This window comes from Drosophila albomicans, chromosome 3 (assembly GCF_009650485.2).
Source record: "Drosophila albomicans strain 15112-1751.03 chromosome 3, ASM965048v2, whole genome shotgun sequence".
Taxonomy (NCBI): domain Eukaryota; kingdom Metazoa; phylum Arthropoda; class Insecta; order Diptera; family Drosophilidae; genus Drosophila; species Drosophila albomicans.
The window spans coordinates 15,480,140-15,500,449 of NC_047629.2; the positions used below are offsets into that span (position 1 = coordinate 15,480,140).

The 20,310-nt window shown below is 42.0% G+C and overlaps 1 protein-coding gene across 4 annotated transcripts; it reads right to left on the minus strand.

The window, feature by feature from the left end:
• Positions 1–19,972, minus strand: LOC117570768 (proteoglycan 4). 4 transcript variants are annotated; one of them, XM_034252604.2, is made up of 11 exons: positions 19,841–19,972; positions 18,353–18,530; positions 16,076–16,493; positions 3,108–5,072; positions 2,646–3,041; positions 2,425–2,588; positions 1,831–1,953; positions 1,101–1,769; positions 883–1,037; positions 675–816; positions 1–608 (listed from the first exon to the last, which is right to left on the minus strand). In XM_034252604.2, the coding sequence occupies exons 3-11, from the start codon at positions 16,266–16,268 to the stop codon at positions 408–410; spliced, it is 4,008 nt and encodes a 1,335-aa protein (XP_034108495.1). In that variant the 5' UTR covers positions 16,269–16,493; positions 18,353–18,530; positions 19,841–19,972; the 3' UTR covers positions 1–407. The 4 variants fall into 4 exon arrangements, with proteins under 4 accessions (XP_034108495.1, XP_034108494.1, XP_034108493.1 ...); XM_034252603.2 differs by having other exon boundaries at positions 675–813; positions 2,646–5,072; XM_034252602.2 differs by having other exon boundaries at positions 2,646–5,072.
• Between the last annotated feature and the right edge of the window lie 338 nt (positions 19,973–20,310).

Genomic DNA, 20,310 nt, shown 5'->3' on the forward strand with positions numbered 1-20,310 from the left:
TTTATTTGTTTATTTAATCATATTTACACTCACACACATTTGAACTTAAAAGAAATCGATAGATAGATAAATACTAATGCTTGTTTTGTTTGACTTTCAATTGAAATGTAATTACTTCTATGGTGCAAATAATTTAAATAAGTATTATTAAAATTAATGATTAGTGATCGTTTACATTGTATTAAACTATTGTCATACTCGTATCTCTCTGTGATGCTTACTTAAACTAAGTCTTTATTTTGCTGGGATGCTCGAAAACGCGTCTCAGCTGCAGTCACCCGAAATCTCTTGGGACTGCAGTGGAAAAGTGTTTTAGGCGTCTACTTAACTAAACTACGCATAGATTGCATTATTTACAGGCTCCCTAAATAACTAGGACAGGGATGGGAGAAGATGAAAGAGGCGTCTCACTTCATGTAGTAACTGCTTGGGGCACGACCCGAGGTGTAGGTGCTCATGGGTATGCCCTGTGGACCGGGTATATGATTATTACCCGACGAATGCGTCACCGATTGATTTTGCGAGCCATAGAGATGATCGACACTGGTGTTGCCAATGCCATTGCCAGAGGGCTCGTAGTCCACATCATAGTAGATGCCCGACTGGTTCTGTAGTTCACAAAAATGCAATTAAAAATTATATTGAAGAAGTCGCTAGAATGTGAATGTGTTTACCGCAATGCTGCCGTTACTGCGACTCTTGGGGCGTGGCACTTGAAAGTTACGACCCAGCAGATCGGCACGATCCTCCTCCTCGCTGGAGCTGGAGTTTTCCAGCGTGCGCATTCCATTCGCACGCGGACCAAGGCCAAGTCTTCTGAAAGCAATGCAAAGAGTCAATATAATGCGCAGACAAAATGAAAAGAACTTGACGTCTCATTACCTGGGTAATGGCACTGGCGGCGCCAGGCTGGCGCTGGGATGCATTTGCATGGTGCTCTGCAGCGACATGCCACCAATGGTGCCCATGCCTATGGCACCGAGATTCGGATAGGCAAACATTGCCGACGATGGCCTTGTGGGTCCAATGGGTTCCGCCTATCCCAGCAAAAGAGAAAAGTACATAACTAAACGGGGTTTGGGTAAGATTTTCGAACTCACCCCGTAATGATTCGTCTGTGCCATCACATCGGCTATCTGTGCCCAGCGCATGCGATCCTCCAGCGTCACCTGGTAGCCTGCTTGTGGTAAACCCGCTGACTTCAATGGCGCTGTGTTCATATAACCAAACACAGGCGAGCCCATGGCATTCTTCTGCTCTCGCTGCCAGCGACGTGACCACATGATCAAACACACCAACGTCAGCACAATGATGATCACCGCGGCCACCGACGCACCAATAGCCACGCCCAATACCTCGCCATCGATCTCGCACTGTGCGCCATAGTGACTGGAATCGCAGGCACAAGTCTGAGTGCCCTCGTCGTTGTAGCTGCAGGTGCCTCGATTGTTGCAGTAAGCATCCGGACAGCTCTGACACTCCCGTCCCGCACGCTGCGGCTGATCAGCCCAGGGATCACGGAGTCCAGCCTCGCAGGCGCAGTGGAAGGTGCCCCAGCTGTTGCTGCACGTGGCACTGGCATGGCAATCGTTCAGTTCCGGGGACTGGCATTCGTCCAGATCATGCAAAGCAGAGACTGCGCCTTCAGGTGAGCTCACATACAGCACCGAGTTGCCAATGTTGTTGTTGCGACGATGCAGCACACCGAGCAGATGCTTCTGCACATCGCTGCGCAGATTGGGACGCAATGTCTCCACGCTCTCATCAAGCTAGTAATTAGGATAAAAAAATTGTTAATTTGTCAGTTTAATATTCATTAGTTTTGCTTACTTTCAGCGTGAGATTCACATAGACGCCACTGCCGCCCAGATTGGGATCGCCTCGATAGATATTGTTGACCTTGGCCTCCATGAACTCATCCGAATAAGGTGTCATTGACATGGCAGAGTCCAACTGCAAAAAGGTTAATAAGTGATTAGTTTTACTTATAATATTACTATGTTAACTAACAATTATTCAAAATAATGTTAATAATTTGTAATTAAGTCTTTTATGTTTAAATTAAACAAAGAAACTTTATATATAGTAGATAAAAAAATTTTCTGTTATTTTAACCGATTTACTGTTACTTTAGAATTTCATGGAATTACCCATATTCCTATAATATTATTATTACATTTAGGTGTTCAAAAGTTATCGACTGACTATTATAAATATATAAACATCCATTGTTTGCAGTTTAACATATTACACTTGTTTTTATATTCCTATATCGTATTTTATTAATATTATATATATACATTTTGCAATTCTGTTAATATGAATTTAAGCAATCGCTTTTTTTATTGTGCGCAAGCATTAATTTTGTTTTAAGTATTATACACTCAAAAATATTATTTATTAACTATTTCCTTTGATACTCACCGCTCTTACTGATTCATAGCTGAGTTGTCCATAAGGTTCGCTATTTCGATCCATCAGTTTATTGTCCCAGACGATTCTGTGCTCATAGATGCGATCCACACGCATGCCCAGATGGAAGGAGATGACACGACGACACGGCTCACGATGCTTGCGACGCGAATAACCTAAAGATTAACAAAGATTAATGATAAAATATCAATTCAGTATTCCATTTTACTCACCTGGTCGACAATGACAGCTGGAGACCCCGTTGTCGGTCTTGCAGCGTTCGTGCTGCGCCTGATCACAGGTGGAGTCATCGCCCACAATGCAGGTGTCAATCCTTACCGGTGGTTGCGTGGGTCGCTGGCGATAGTGTGGTCTCGTGGGTCCTGCATTCGTGGTGGCCGCTGTCGCTGGTTTACTCTGTGCCTGATTACCACCTGACTGTGGCTGCAACTCGACTACCTCGGTCTCGGGCACGACATATCCACTGCTGCTCTGTGTGACACCATGATTAGGTGCAGTACCTCCACTAGTACCACTACTACCACCACTTCCAATACCATTTCCAGCGGCTGCTTGTCCTGGCAGCTGAGGTAACCGTGTGGCCGGCGTTGTAGCGCCCGCGGGCGGATCTGTGGGATCACCAAATAGATTGATGTAAGTGCGTTTGCCATCGATCGAGACGAAGCCTTCGTCACCTGATGCCGACACTATGATGTCCGCCTGTGCTGCGCCACCAGCTCCAGCTCCATATGAACCATAAGGCTTGATATTGATCGTCTGCTGTGAGCCGCTGCCCTTCGGTCCGGGTCCCTGAATAGCCGACAATGTCACATCAAAGATCTCGCCATAGCCTGGTGGCAAATGCTGTCGTGTGGGTTGTATGGGTTGCTGGGGCGGCGGTGGTCGCTGTGCGGGACGTGGACGACCGCCAGGCTTGAATTCGGGATCGTCGAGCACGATGCCGGGTCGGGGATGATAGGAAGCGGGCGGAGCTGATGGATTGGGCGTTGTCGGGGCTTTTTCGGTGCTGGTTGTCGAGGTGGTACTTGAGGTGGTAGTTGAGGTGGTGGATGAGGTGGTGGTAGTAGTAGTAGTGGAGCTGGTACTGGTAGTAGAGGTAATCATGGGCAGATTGGAAGTGGGTGCAATGGCAGCCACATCGGGCAGCTCGCTCAGCGGCAACGTTAGAATGCTGCTCGTTGTGCTCGCTGTCGTTGTCGATGGGGTTGCTTCCAGACCAGGTGTACGATTGGCGGTCATAAAGATCACCTCCTCTGTGGAGGGATCCAGTTCGTGACTAATGCTCTCCATCGGCATCGCCACATAGCTGGAAGGCATGTTCATGACCGTGTTGACCTCCGAGCTTGTCTCAACGATGGTCGTGTATCCCACATGCGATTCAGCTTGTGGTTTCTTCTTCTCATGCTTGTTCTTCTTCTTGGGCGGTGCAGTTGGCGCTGGTTCGGGTGGCGGCTGTAGTTCGTCCTCCACCTCGCCACCGCCCTCTGTGTCCTGATCGGACACCTCGATGTATTGCGCATTGGCATCTTCGTTCGAGAACTCTGAATCGTAAGTGGTGTCCGTGGGCTGAACTGCATCCAATGCATCGCCAGCTGTCTCGGGTGCCTGCTGTTCTGGCTGCTTAACGTCCTCCGATTGTACTGACGTTTGTTCGGGTGCTCGCTGGGGAGGCAGCTGTGGCGCTGGCTGTGGTTGATACTGTGGCAAGGGGCGACGACTGCCATTGACGCTGGTCGTAATTGGTGGGCGTGGCTTGTTACGATACCAAGGCGGTCGATTGCTCACGAAACCAGGACGCACGGGCACAATCTGCTCGGGTATGGGCACGCCTGTGATGAAGGGACGTTCGGGCCGATCGAAGGGGAACGGTGGAGGTCGCATTGAGGTGCCCGGCTTCTGGGCCTCGTAGTCCACGGGCAGCGGTTGCACATCGGCGATGCGTGGCGGTCCGCGATTATTGATGCGACTCGCCGAGGGGCGACGAACAACCCCTTGGGTGTTGGCGTGCACATTGACGTTGCCGTTAAGTAGCTTCACAATGCCCGTGATGATGTCCTGGATGTCCGGATTGCCGTTCTGACGTGCACTATGCGGCGCCTGTGTCGCACTGGCCGCTGCCACTGCCGTCGAGGTGGCAGTACTGCTCGGACTCAGGTTCAGACTCGGGTTGATAGGGGACCCCGACGTAGGCGGTCGAAGGTCCCCTTGCACTAAAAAAGGCTGCTCGGTGCTGGATGTCTCTAGGTTGCCAGTATTCCCGGTGCTGCTGCCATTCGCTGCCGCCAACGTTTTGCCAGCTCTGATGCGTTGTGTGCGCTCGGGTTGCTGTTGCTGCTCCTGGTTGTCATATGTGCCCGTTGGCTTGATGTTGTAGTGGAAATAGCGTCCGGCAGAGACGTCCTTGTCGCTCTCCTGCCCGTAGCTGACATCGTTCCGTCCCGAATAGTGTTGTTCGTGCAATATCGGCGATGCAGAGCGTTCCACACGTGCTCGCGTCTCGTTCTCCTCGTGGGCCAGCGATTGCGCCTTCTCGGGAATGGTGTTTGACTCGGTCATTGTGCTCTCAATGCTGAGACGTGGCGACGAGTTGTGGCTGCTGGATTTGGGTGAGATCTGTGAGATATCATCGTGCTGGGCAACTGCAAGGAGAAGCAAAGAGAAGAAGCGGGTGAAAATCTGGTGGTGAAATTCTTTACACAATTGAAAAGCTTCAATTTCACTAATTATTGTGAAAAGAATCTGATGCAAATGCTGCCGAAACAAAAGCAAAAGGTGGTTTCACTTTTCAGTTGTACCCCACCTGCCACATGCCGCATGCCACATGCTTTGTCTTTGTCATTGTCACACACACATTACACACACACCCATCACACATACATACATTCTCAGTCTCAAGCCTTTCGATGCCATATAACATATAATATGCACATTTGCATTTCTTAAAAATCCAAACCCAGAGAGCGAGATCTCAGTTTCAGACTCAGCCTCGGTCTTTAGTCTCTGTCTCAGTCTCAGTCTTCCATCACATCTACTGTATTCAGTCTTCAGTCTCTGTCGCAGTCCCAGCTGGCAGGCATCATTTATTTTCGATGTCAAGTTTGTGTCTTGAGTCTTTTATATTCTTTTCACTCTCGCACATCTCGCAATGTGTGTAATGTGTGTATTTGTATTTGGGGCCTTGCATATACTCTTATTGTTTGTCTAAGCAGCGACATCTGAAATTACTGGTTTCAGCCTTTTCAAGCCAAGGCTGCGGCAACTCAGTATCTGTCACAAGCTTATACAGCCTTATTACTTATTACATTTCGCCAGAGCCATCATTCCCCTCCCTCCTCACTGTGCTCGCACAATTGCATAGCAAACTCCCACTTTGGAGGCCGGTGGAGCTTAAAGACAAGAATTTCACAAATTGCTACGTCAAGCGTTGAAAAGATGCCAACTTATTCGCATTGCTGGCAAACAAACTTAACGATAGCATGCCGCAGTAAGGCTACTTATACGATACGCTTACACACTTTCGTATACAAGGGGGATGTGCATGTTTGCGTCAGTTAATCAATGCAAATCAAATGAAAGAAATATTCCTAAAAGAGATATGGCCAATAAACGAGCCCTAACTGCAAATTAGATAATAAAGTGTATAAGTAAATGATAAAAAAAACAGCGAAACATTTTTATTACCAGAAAATACAAAAGAAATGAAGGAAAGCATTTAAAATCTTAAAATTTCTTAATGAATTTGAATTGAAGAGTAAATTACAGCAGATACATATAATATAATAATGGGTGAATCAAATATTCTATAAGAGCTAATAATTACATAAATATAAAAAAAAAATGTATTAGACAAAATTTGTAATTAAAAAAATCGCGTAAATTAAAAAAAAAAACAATTTTAATCAATCCAAATTTCTAAGAGGGTTGAATATGTAAAAATAAAATGAAACTTATAAACTTTCTTAAAAGTCTTTGTATATATGCGAAATAAATTGACCAGCTCTAATGTCAATTCAAATATTTATACTACCTCTTCAATGGCAGTCACTTTAACCAACTTTACTTCAAGCAAATAATTAAAATAAACTCATTGCAATTATGATTACTTTCAGTTCAAACTAAGACCACACATAGGGCTTTTGTCTGTTGCTTTACGCTTAGGAATTTCAATCACAATTTAGTGAAAATGTGATACACAAACCCAAGATGTATAGAGAGGTATTAAAATAAGTGCAGTTCGCTTTCTACATATTCACGCTTCACACTAATTTCTAGCTACATATTTGAAGTGCTTTCTTTTGAAAAGCTTGAGAACGCTTAATGAAATTGACACCTGCTGATCTTCTGCATCAACTTTGACCCACTCGAGCTCAATATCAGTCTCAGACTCAGTTCAAGTGTGAGTTTTGTGTGCATGCATTCAATACAGTGATTTATCAATTTTCCACTGCTAAGAGGTTTTTGTCTGTTTCTGATAAATTTATTTGACTACAAACTTGCTTCGTTACTTTCTTTCTGTGTGCCTCTCTCGACGCTTGTGATTTATAACAGAGATCGTTGACTTGCCGCCGGCAACTTGCCACAACGCCAACACCAGCTTCAGATTTAGCTGGGACTCTTCGCAGGTGCCACAAGCATGTGTCAGGCTGCCAGACAATGCAAATGTTTAGCTGACATATTAGCGAGATGCTTGAGCTATTTGAGGGCTTTGAGGCCTGAGGTCTGGTGGCACGTTGAGAAGTGGGCGCTGGTAAACACAACCAGTTTAATATGATTTTAGGTTTATGATGCCGCTCATAATTCACACGACACGACAACAAACACGTTTAGTTATTGAGCTTAACCCAATTGTGATGCGGTTTTTTCTTTTTCTGATTAAAATTTGGCACACACACACACACTTTACTTTCACCTTCGCGCGATAAATGCGACAAGTGATGGTAAAAAAAAATAAAGCAAAAATGTGGAGCAAAGTGGTTGCTGATTGATAACTGAAATGCGGTTGCTTTTGTTATAAATTCATTTCACTTTCTATCATAAATTCGTTCAAGTTTTTGATATAATTAGCGCTTCCTTCAACGACCAAAGAAAAACAAACTTGGCCCATAAATATTGCTATGATTGAGCACATCGCACATTTTCACTTTCGTTTTGTTGTTCGCAATTTCCACTTGTTTTCCAGCAAATTTTGCTGTGTTCGCTTTATTATTGATACCAAAATTGAATTTGTTGCAGGCTCTGTGTGGCAAGGTAAAAGTGTCTGCTAGCGGCAAGTCTTCAATTACCAGCAGAGACAACTATGTATAATGCCAAAAGTGGAGTGGCAAGTGTAACACAATTTCGAAAAGAAAGAAAAAAATTGAATCTTGTGGCATGCAACACTTTCACGGACAACGAAAGTAAAACTTTAATTTTGCTGTCTCTTTAACATCAGACAACTCCCCAAACGTTTGACCAGAAGACATTCGAGTTCAATGCACCAAATCAATGATAGCTTCGGATCCAACTCTTGACAACGACAACAGAGCGAAGGCAAACAACAACAACGTTGACAACTTCGACGACAAGAGAGTCATTAGTTCCAGCGCTTGCCTACACTAATTTAAACGCTACTTGGGCCCACGTCGAGGACAGGACAGAAGGCGCACGACTCGCAGCCCTCGATCCACGTCGTTGCAATCTGAATTGCGAGACGGAGACTGCGACGGCGACGGTGACGGCGACGGCGACTGATACTCAGTCTCTGCAGGCAACCACTCGTAACCCACACGCGGCAACAAATTGCCAATTTCAGCGCCTTCAAATTGGCGGCAGTCGCCCGGCCCGGCCCGTCTCCGACAAGCAATCACTTTCTATTTCTAAGCCGTTGCACTCTTCAACATTTTCGGTCTGACGCAAATCTAAGCACAAAATAACACAGTCTGAGAGACAGACACAACAGTGTTTCACAATCACAGCATAAACATACTTATAGTACACACTGTTAGCGACAATAATTACATTTTCCACGCTTATGAAATGCAACCAAATTTTGATTTCGATATTTAAGACACGTACGCAAGCATTACGCATACGCCGTGTACGTCCGACTGTCAACTGACTTAATTTGGCAGCTGTTTGCTGTTTAAACCCTGCCAGTAAGTGCTCCGTAATGTCAGCCTAATGTTCACGATTACATAACACTTCAGGTGCGAGCGGACTGTGTGATAATACGTTGTAATTTCTCTTTATTAATAAAATAAATTACCTAATAACAAAAGCGAAACAAGATTTTGGAAAAATGCCAAAATAATATATTTATTTATTTAAAATTTTGTAATCTATTTATTTTTTGAGTATAGTATAAATTTCTGATTTTACCATTTTATTTACTTTCAATTATAACTCAAAACAAATACATTTTTTTGTATAAGATTCTTGTATTTTAAACTCAGATTAAATTACTGTTTCTGACAGTATATTTACTTTTAAATAGAATTGAATATTCGGCGATGATATTTATCCATTTTCACAGTCCGGCCAAGTAAAATCTACTTGTGAGAGAAACTTAATAAAAAAAAGGATTGAATATTGCGAAGCAAATAAAAAAATAATAAATAATATAGATAAAACTTTTGTATTTTACTGTTTGTTAAGACCCTATAAGCTGCAAATTATTTCAGCTTAGATATTACTTACTTTCATATGTAGCGCTTAATTTATTTATATTAATCTTCCAATATTTATTATAAAGCAACACAAAGCTTTTGTAGCTAATTCATTTTTCTATTTAAGAAGAATCTATTTGTATTTTGAAGATAATACGATATGCTCCATCATACATTTAATTTACTTTCATACAAACTTCATTATTTATTCATTTTCATCTACCAATAGCTATTAACAAAAATTCTTTTATAGCTAGCATTATTTTTATTAACAAAATAGAAGAATGGCTTGATATTAGGCGTTAGAAAGTACTTTAGTTATAGTCCAGCATTCAGCTCCAAAAATAACTCTGCCATAATCGAGCTTGAACAATTTGATTTTATTTCGGAATTTTATTTGCCGCTTTGCAATCAAAACTCTTTCAGCTTGGCCAATTCAATTCTATTTGATGCGGCTTATGGAGAGCTCTCTGCTAGATTTCTATTTAAGATGCTGTTGTCTATAAGCCCCCTAAAGCACGTCCAGCTGAAAAAACACACAGAGACGACTCACACACACATATACACACGCACACACAACGATGTGCATTTCAAAGTCAAAGAACTGAAGGCAACGCCTCAACCACAGAAAAAAACAGATATTACAACAAGTTTAGCGTTTCGCATCTCTTTCATTCCCTACGAAATATCGTTAGAGTTAAGCCGGGACTTTATAGACTGCGGAGGGCGTGTCTGGCAGCTGGCTTAAAACTGTAGCATTAAAATTTTGATTTAATGCTAATTGATTCAGGCATCTCCGGCAACGCTTGGCTAACTCAAAACTCTGGTGGGCGTCGGGCAAAATCTTGTTTTATGGCCAGCCAAAGAAAGTTTGTGTAATAAATATTTGTTATTTGCTGTGCTTGTTGTTTGCGTGTGTTTGTTGTTTGTTTGTCGCAAAGTCATGCAGAGGCCGAACCCAAAAGAGATTCATTAACAACGCAAACATCTAACCCAGCTGCGGTTGCACTTGAGCAATCAAAGCGTTTTTCTCGCTTTTGTTGGCCTGCTAAAAGAACCCTAAAGTGCGGTTCATTGTGGCGCTGTCAGTTGAACCAACAATTAACAAAGTGACGAGAGTGACGTTGACTAAGACTGAGATCTTTGTTGTTTATCTTCAGCTCAAGTGAAATTCAAGAATTTCACAGCTAAAGATTTGAGGAGACCATGACCATGAAGGTGTGTCATATAAACTTTGTTTTGCCAGCATTTCCCGCACGCGCGTGTCCAGCAATTAGATATGTTAATTTTCCAACTTGCAAAGCCTCACAGCGAGTGGAACTGCAACAGCGTCTCGAACTGCAACTGCAAGCTTCAGCAGAAGCGAATGACCTTAATCAAGGTCTACGTCTCTAGCTCTCTGACTGTGGCTGCAACATCTACTAGACTCTGACTCAGTGGCTGCAAGTTGCATTTTAAGTTGGGGCCTGGCGGCTTTTGTTTTTTGTGTTGCTTCTCTTTTGCTTGTCTAAGCCGAAAAATTTATTAGCCGCCTTCTTGGCCAGGCTTGGCTGGACTTAGCTGGGCTAAAGCTTGCTGGGGAATCGTGGAAAGTTACGAACATCCATATCCACATCCACATCCACATCCGCGACTGAAAAAGGCCTGCAAAACTGTCTAAATAATAGACACACTTAACAGCATAATTGTCTGATATTTATAATTAAAGCCCAGGCAAAAGGCAAACTGGCAACTGGCAACTGGTAACAGGCAACAAACTTGCAACTTGTAACTTGCAACTATAACAGATTCCAGCGGAAAACAAAGCAGCCACTAATAAGCAGCAAATGCCAGGCAGATACAAGCAAATGCCTTTAAGTGGCTTTGCCAAGAACACACAACAGCAACAGCAACAGCAACCACAACGGCAACAACAATCGTGGCTTGTAAATTGAACTAGCTGCAATTTAGTGTAGATTGCTTATCTTATTGCCACAAGACAAGGCAAAGCAAAGCAAAGGCAAAGACGCGCACACTCGATGCTAGGGCGAAATAGTTGAAATATTTGCTTTTCATATATAAACACGCAAAGCGAATATTTGTGTTGCGCCAAAGGGTTGCAAGTTGCATCGTGTTGCAGGGTCAGTGAACTGCAACGAGAAGCAAAAAGCAGTTGCAGCCGATCGAAGCAAGATATTGTAAAATAAAATCTATCAGTGGACTGTGATCCATATACTGTGATCACTAATTGAACAATTAAAGCTGATTAAATGCCAGTAAAAATGGAGCAAGCACATTGCGCAGAATGGGAACAGTAAGCGGCAGCAGCAGCAGCAGCCGCGTGTCTCATACGCCCCTTTGGCAAGCAGCGCAAGCAAATCCGCAACTGGCCGCAAATTGTAGTTTGTCGTTTGCTATTGCTGTGACCAACATACAACATTGTCGGAGTCCAAGTCGCGAGTTGCGAGTATTTCCAGTCAAGTTCAATGCTAAAAGAACGCAAAATTTATTGATTGAAAAGCGTAGCTGCATCTCGCTCGCACTCGTAGATAAAACTGTGTCAACTTGCCCCCTCCGAAGAAAACGGAACAAGTTGCGGCCAATATGGACAAACGGGTGACTCGCAATGGCGAGTGACAAGTTCAAAACCAATCTGAGTCTGTTTTAAGTGTGTGTGTGTGCGTTTCATTTGAAGCCAAAAGTTGAAAGAGGAACAAAAACAAATACGTTTACGTTTTACAAATGGCCCACAGAACCGGCTTATATATTAGCCACAGCCAGAGTAGCAGTCAGTCAGTCAGTCAAGCAGCTTTTTATTAGGCTATCTTGTGAGTGTGTGTATATACATATGTGTGTGACTGTCTGTAGATAACTGCACGTCTTTAACGGCATTCTATTTCAAGTTTTACACAATATTTTTTCATTCTTTTTGGTGTCGACGACGCCAGCTGAAGTTCAACTTGCCACTTCTAAGTCAGTCAATTGGGCTAATTGTGTATGTGTGTGTTGTGATGCCACACGAATTTCGTGTCTTTTGGCCAGCAGGTGTCGCACCTACACATCGTTTGGGCCGAGTTTGTTATTTTAGAAATTTCGATTAAATCAACACAAATCAAAAGCCAAGTTCGTTGCCTAAGTCTTTTGTTTATTTGGCGTAGATTCTGGTGATGAGGCCAAAGAAAGCTATTGCCACAAAAGCAATTTGGACACACCATATATGTAAATGAAATTGGCATATTCAAAAAGCAGAGAAAAAATGAGAAATAATAAAAAAAGCAGCAGAATTTCAGTTCAACCGGTTTTCGACAACTGCGAAATGTTTTCATTGATTACCATTCAATTGTATCACACACAGCATACAGACATTCTGTCTACCTGAGAGTTGCAGCTTCATCAACCGCACAAAAAAAAGGTGAACGTCCAACTCTCTTCTCTCTCTCTCTCTCTCTCTCTCTTTTGTCTGTGCGGTTTTCACTGTCTTTGTGCAATTTTGCGTGCGCCTCAAGAGTCCTCGTAGCCAGGGCCAAGAACGAACTTGACCACAACCGAAATCAAGATAAATTGTGGGTTCGGGCTGCTGGGTGTGTGTTTATGGTTATGTAGCTGCGGCAAACTTTCGTTGTGCCGAATTTCATTGTACAATTTTTGGCGCTGTCTCCCGACTCTCTGACTGTGGCATGGGAAAGGGAAAGTACGAGCATGCGCATGCAGTTATTGATACGACTTTGGCTTTAGCTCTAATTGAATGAAAAGGGTGGAGAAACGTTTAACTTAATTGGATATGCTAGTCTGATCTGATCGTTGCGTTGTAATTGGCTTTTCCTTAAAGGCTAATGTTCATTGTTATGTGGTGCGAACAGTTAGTGGAATTCGATTAATAAATTTACGGAATAAATTCATTCGAGTAAAAAATTGAAATTAATTTTAAAGAATTTGATTGAATTTTTTTCGAGCATATTTATTAACGTAAACTTAGTATTAGTATTAGCTTTCTGATATTACTTTATAAAAAACTTGAATTTATTCGAGTTTCTGTGGTATTAAAATAATTGTACTACACTGTACAGTAGAAAAATTAAATAAATTTCAAAGAATTTATTTGAATTTATTCGAGTAAAAAAAAATGAATTTGAATGAATTTCAAAGAATTTATTTGGATTTTTTCGAGCACATTTGTTAGGCTAAACATGCAGCCAACTGTGAGCAGCTGTCATTAATAATTCCAGCACTTTTTCCCTGGCAACAACGCACCTGTTCTGCGGCTTGCTGCTGCATTTCTTTGTAATTAATTGCGTCAACATGCCAGGCAAGCGTGTGGCCCACCAGGAATGCAGTCAACAACAGCCAAATGAAACCTGCCACTTGACCCAATAAAAAGAAATGCGATAAATTTGTGAAGCGGCCAGAATCGCGGCATCTTCTTCAGTTCCTGACCAAGTAAGAAACTTTTATTACAGTATCTCACTGCCCTCTCTCTCTCTCTCTCCCTCTCTGTCTTCCTCCTTTTGCGCTCATCATCATCTTTCACTTGCGACTTTGCTGCAAGTGGGCCATGTAACAGAAATGTGCCAAAAAGCAGCGTGGAAATGAAAGAAACCAAAAACAAAAAAAAAACTGTGTGTGGAATAAGCACAGCTAATCTGAAAATTTAAGCAGCTTTAAGCATCAACAGAGCAGAGAGAAAACAAGGGAAAATGAAAATCAACGAAAATACACAAGAAAGAAATATGTGTGAGTGTATGTATGAAGGTGCAACAGGTTATTGTTGTCAATGCGGCTCGTGACTTTATTGCGGCCCAGCGATCGAACGTATCAAATCGCATCGCATCGAATGATGAATTGCACTCAACTCGCTGCTTAACTGTTTGCTAGGTTTTCTTTATAGATTTTCGGTACACACACACACAAACATGGACATGAACATGAACATATATTCAAACTCATCACGCTTTCTAATGGCGTTACCTTGACGATGTTGCTGCTGCTGCTATTGCTGCTGTCGATGCCTCGCTTCGACGAACGACACTTTTCCAATGCACACACCAAACGAATTTCAATTCTTTTGGCGTTAACATTTCGAAAGCCCAGACCTGAAGCCCCGTTATTACCGTTGTTACCTGTTACCTCGGCTAAAGAATCTCTCAATTGGTCGAGGCCGCCGTTTGAAATTTTTTTAATTAAACTGCCTGGTTAAAATGATTTTCACTTCACCTAATTTTCGCGATCCATGAAGAATGCAGCTTCGTTTTTCTACTTCTTCTACTTCTACTGTTTTTATGTAAATTTCCAGTTGTGTGCGGTGCACTCAATGGACAAGACAAGACTGTTTTTTATGTTAATAAGGCTTATTAACTGCATGAAAGGTTTGCTTTGGAAATGCCAACATATTTGCTTTAAATGGCCCAGTAAACAGTAAAACAGTAAAGTAGTTGGCTTTAATTGATTCAGCGGCAAACCGTTGAGAACCATTCACTGCGCTGTTTGCTCATGTGGTGCATCTTAACGGCGCCCGTCAGCGGTTGAGTGTTGATTTATAATTGAAAATGCCTCCACTAAAGTGCATAACAACACATGATTGTGGTATGTTCTTTGTTACAAGAAGCCAAGAAAGCGTGAGCGAAATTAATTAGAACCCTAAGCAGCAATATATACGAAGGAACAGTTGAATAACTATTCAAGAGACTTTTCCATTTTGAAGCATTGCATAAAGTTAATTATTCAATCAAACGATTATTGAACTTTAATTAGCTTTAATTCACGCATGTCACGCACTTACACAGTCAACTGCATATTAACAAAACCAAAAGAGGGTAAGGCCCAAGCCCAGGTCGCTGAATCCGGTATGAATAATCACAATTATGCAACAAAAGAAATAAGCGAATATACAAGACATGTTCAAGAGCTCTTGTCGAAGCTCTATGACGCATTTAACACCCGAGTTGAGCCACAGATGACACAGAGATGAGTGTATATACCCTAAGTTAGATGGCACAGTGAGTGTATTTCATCATTAGATATTAGCAGCAACATATCCTAAGTTAGCTGACACAGAAATGAAAGTATGTCGTACTTAAACTTTGGCTAATAAAACAACGACAATGCATTAAACTTGTATGTTACAGAAACTTGTATAAAAACAAAGAAACAAACAAAGAATGAACAACGACATACTCTAGAAAAGAAGTCACAGAGATAACTCATAACGTGCCCTTAAAAAGCAAACGTAGATGAGCCATGAAATGCTCCAACTCTTCGAGTATGTGTGTCACGCGTTGACACCTGTCAAATAAAGTCGAAAAACAGCCAGATCAGAGTTTGGTATTCTTTTTTTTTTTTTTTTGGGTCAAGCCCGTATATTCGAGCAAAAAAATGTGGGGGCAAATTGAAATTAGCATAACTCTGGTATGCCAAAAGAAGCGGAGATTGTGTGCGGACAATCGTAGTAGTTGTCTGTACGGGTGTCTGGGTGCTGTCTTGGGTGCTGATGGTGTTCGTTGTTGGCATACTTTGGGACACAGCAAACAAACAAACAAACAAACGCAGCAAGTGCGAGTACCCATTCATGTGTGTGAGCATCCAGCTATCTGGCTTTATGTATCTATTCATTCTGAGTAGCGCCCAATAAATTATGTAGCAGAGAGCAAGCTTTCTAAAGAGAAAGAAATACGAAACAAAAATTAAAAAAAAAAGATATGTCTATGGCTCACAGCACGCGGCATTTTCGTGCTCAGCTTCATAACGAACTGTTTAATCTAATATTTTAATTGAAATTCCTCCAACAGCAATTGAAAGTTGCATAGTGGAATGTTTAAAGTTTAATAAATAACTTGAGGTTTTGCAGTGTATCCCAGACACAACTAAGTAGCTAGCATTCTGCATTTCGGTGTTAACTTGTTTTGTTTGTCGACTGTGAAAGCGGCTGCGGCTGCTGTTGTACAGTGTGAACAACAATTAAAATTCGCATTATATGTTCATGTGAAATTCTTTCGGCGTCTCCCTTGTCAGGCGACATTACTTACCCGCCGTATGGACGTGGAGCAGCAGCAGCAATGAAATTGACAGCACAGTCGCAGCTGAGAAGTGCCAAATGTGCCGCTGGTAACTTGGCATTTTACTATTGTTGTTCTTGTTGTTCTCGTCGTTGTCGTTGCTAGAACTTCTACTTGATTGTTTATTTTTGTGTGTTAATTTTTGTGGCTTTCGTTGCCACATTTTTGCATAAATTTCTTTTGTCTGTCCCCTCACTCTTTTCTTTTTGCGTCACTTAAGTTCTCGTTGAATTCAGAATTTTTTTCTTGCTGTTGATGTGTGTCTGAATGTTGCCTAAACGCTCCTCGGCCGATGTCCAATAACTTGTTGCTGCTCGGAACTTTGGCGTGGCATTTTTGCCTTTTTCATTTGTAGAACGATTCTTCAAGATTTATATATTTTAATGAGCTGCAAAGAACAGGAAAAAAAGAGAAATGGGTTATAAGAAAGATTCAATGTTCAAGTTTGTTGCCCAAGTCTTTTGTTTGCTACTCTCCCAAAATTCGAGAGATGACCGGCAGCTTTTATAGCTCTCAAATTCGCGTGAGAACTGACAGTGTCGCCGGTTTAACGGGGAGCACTGCCCATTTAAGTGCCAAGTGAAATAAGTAGCAGCATTACGTCAGCTAAAAAGGCCAAGACAAAAAGAAGCAAAGGCCACAGAAATGCGCTTATAAATCAGACTGTGTGCTCCACAATTGCCCCCAAAGAAATACTTGTAAAGTGGCTTTCTAAGTCACCTTTACATAAGATAACATATGACACCTGCCTATGGACGAGCGACAGTTGAAAATGTGATTGAAATGCTAATTTTGATTGATGTAAAAAAGCATTCAAAATAGTTTTTGGTTTTTGGTTTTTTTGGGCCCGGCGCGGCTGCTGCAGCGAAAGTTTAAGCACAATTTGAACTGCGAGAGGTGTCAAAAGGAAAAGTGAAATTCGAACAAAATGAAACGAAACAACCGATAAATCAACTCTAAGTATATTAGCAAACGTTAACAAACTGCTGGCTGCCCAATGATCAGAATGGTTGGTAACAGTAACTTTGGATTACCCAATAGCTGTAACAGCAACAACAACCACAACAAGAGACACAACAACAGTAACAACAACAATAACAACAACAACAACGACGCCCTGCAATTGTCGATTAGCGGCTAATCAGAAGCCAAAGCAACGATCGTTAAAAACGACCAAAAAACAATTGCGAGTTCAACCTTAGCTGAAAGTGAAAGCACTCAGAAAGCAAGCAACCAAAAGAGACAAAGACCGAAAGAGATGAAAAGGGAAAGATGTGGAGTAAAGGTTGCTTGGTTGCTTGCGACGTGAGTCGAACCGAAGACTCGAAACTTGAAACTCCGATTACGATTACACATACACAATAAGCGAAAGATACAAGATACAAAGCGAAGCCCAAAAACTGAGGCACAAACTCAAACATGTGCAACTCAGTTCCAAAGTTGAGTCATGGAAAAACACTTTTTGGCAGGGCTGTTAATGTTTTTATTGCTGTTGCTTTGAGTTGTTTCTGTTGTTGTTGTTATTGTTTACACTTCGAGTGCAGGAAGTTTTTCCTATATGCCGAACCTTGAATATTCGGCTGCCCCAAAGTGAAATAGAAAGTTTTTAATAACAAAAACAGAGCAAGCACACAGCAAACAAACACTTTTCTTCGTGGGCGTCTGTTGTTGTTTTGTTTTGCTTTAAGTCGTTGTTGTCATTAAACGACTCCATTTTTGTTTCCAATGACTGATTGCTAGGCAATGTTATTGTTGTTGGTTGCCCACGCACCGTCAAAAGGCGCCTGTCAGCGATAAGTTGAGCTGGGGATTTGCTTGCCAAGCTTGTTCAACATTCTGTGTGAAGATTGAAGACACGACGACTTCGGTTGTTATTTCAACGGAAGTGTTGCATTGGCTCATAATTAGTTGAGCTGTAAATGACTCATATAAATTTGGTTGCCATTGCGTAACCCAAAATGAAATGAAAACGAAATGAATCCAAAACGATGCAGGTAACGCAAAGGGTGCTGAGTTGTTCGATGTTGTTGTTGTTGGTGTGCTTGAAATATTGCCAAAATGCGCAGCGAAAAAGAAACGCAGAGACACGAAATTGCATAAGTCAACCGGTGACTGCTTAATGGTTCCTTTAATCGCAGCGAAAGACGCAGTTGGAAGTTCCCGCATTTCGATTTGTAACGGATAAACTCATCACAAAACAAAAGACTTAGGCAACGAACTTGTTTCATTTTCATGTTTAGTGCTTACCTCGAATAGAAACGAAATCAATCATTAATCCAAATGCTTTATGAGTATTTATATTGATCTTATGATGGATTTGTTGTTTGTTTTCTTCGATTTTTTATTGTGTTTTCTTCTGTCTATCACGCTTTGTTTTCAATTACATTTTGCACAGATTTCACAAAAAAAAAAACAAATTGCCAAACTGCAAAAAAAAAATAGCAGAAATTTCTTTAAGCATAATGGTCGTCTCAGAGACAGTCGGACAGTGGGACGCTGTAACTGAAGTCGTTTGACAGCCAGCGAGTCAGACGCGGACGATGGATGCAAAAAATGCGGTTTTGTGGCTTCAAGGAATGTAGCTAAACTTTAAAATTATCGAAAACTGAAATCTACGGCTAGCGATAGCGATAGCCATCAACAAAAACAAGTGTGAGGGAGAGAGAGAGTGTGTGGCGCGGAGACAGCAGCTGTCGCCAGTGTTGCCGCAGCTTACACAAAAAATTGGCACAAATGAGCAACGTCGCCAAAATGGAACAACTAACAGTATTCAGCTGAAGCTAAAGCTGTGAGCTGGAAGCTGGAACTTGAAGCTGGGAGTTGATGTTGCAGTTGCTGCAATTTAGCGACCGATCCCAATTGCAAATAGTGGCCAACATGTGTAGGCCGTATGACCGGCATTAAATGAAAGACAGGTTGAGGTTGTTCTCGTTGTTCTTGTTGCTGCTGGGGACAGCAAGAAATTTGGTTAGTGAATGAATCTTTTCTGATGTTCGCCTGCACGGCATGGATTAATGGCGAGGTTTTATTACAGCCGTGGCTATGGCTGGCATCCGGCATGGATACAAAGTTGCAACTGTCTGTCTGTGATGTGGCATAAACCGGATCGAGTGGCCAATTAGTGGAGTCTGCCCTTGTGCAGTTATGTGATTAAATTTAATCAACGTTTTGTTTGCTTCCCATCTGCTTCAGCTTCAGTTTTGGCTGCAGCGCCATTTATTTTAATTATCAGTGAAAATATGTGCACGAAAACAAATTAAAAATGCTTGCAACAAATTTCACAGCGCGAAATCCACGTAATTTGCAACAATAGCATAAACCAGCAACAACAACAACAAAAGCAAATTCAAATACGAAGACGGAGACGGAGATGCAAAGACTAAGTTTAATACAGTGGCAAAAGGTAGCGCAAAAAAGAAAGTTTTGTTTTTTGTCTCGCTGCTGCTGTTGCTGTTATTGTTGTTTGCTGTTGTTATTATTGCTGTTGCTGTATTTTTGCTTTTCTACACACAGCTGCACACACACACACGCACACAGTCGAACACACGCACATTAAGTTGGATTCCGTTTACATTTTGCCTTTTGCGGCTGCTTCTTCTTTCATATTTTGAATTTATACGGCAACAGCAACATCCACGGCAGCTTTGAGCTCGTTTTAGTTATTCACTTTTCATAGATTAACGCACACATACACAATCAAAGCTAACGCACACACTCAAACACGCACGCACTCACGTCTAAGTTGGCCGGCTTAGTTGTTGTTGCTGCTACTGCTACTGCAGCGGCTTCTTTTAGTTGTATCTCTTGCGTTTTTTATTTCACCAAACGCTTTTCGCTTTCTCGTTTACCGTCAACAGGTGTGCAACGCACGAACGCCAAACGAAGACTGAAAACCGAACGCGTCGTGTTAAAACGAGTTGCGCTTGCGCTCGTGGTGAACTTGCGCCAAACCAAGCGCCAAGTGGTGTGGTGTGGTGAGTTTTGCCACCGACTTGCCATCGACTTCAAGTTCAACTTCAACTTGGGATGCCCAGCAACAACAATTGAAAGTGCCAAGTTATCGAATATGTTAGTATTGCAAGTTGCGACTGTTATTAGGCAAAAAGAAGAAAACCAAAAACACGGAATAAGCAGCCCATTTAAATTGTAGGCCCACTGGCCATCGACATTAGTCACTAATAGCACCCAGCTAACAAGTCGCTCAT

What these genes read in the sequence shown, in the direction of transcription:
- LOC117570768 (XM_052004773.1), bottom strand. Translation starts at nt 16,268, where the DNA reads ATGTGGCAACGAAAGCCACAAAAATTAACACACAAAAATAAACAATCA. An exon ending in ATGTGAATCTCACGCTGAAA is followed by an intron (nt 1,770 to 1,830) that starts GTAAGCAAAACT and finishes CCTAATTACTAG; the next exon opens with CTTGATGAGAGCGTGGAGAC. An exon ending in CACAGACGAATCATTACGGG is followed by an intron (nt 1,038 to 1,100) that starts GTGAGTTCGAAA and finishes TTGCTGGGATAG; the next exon opens with GCGGAACCCATTGGACCCAC.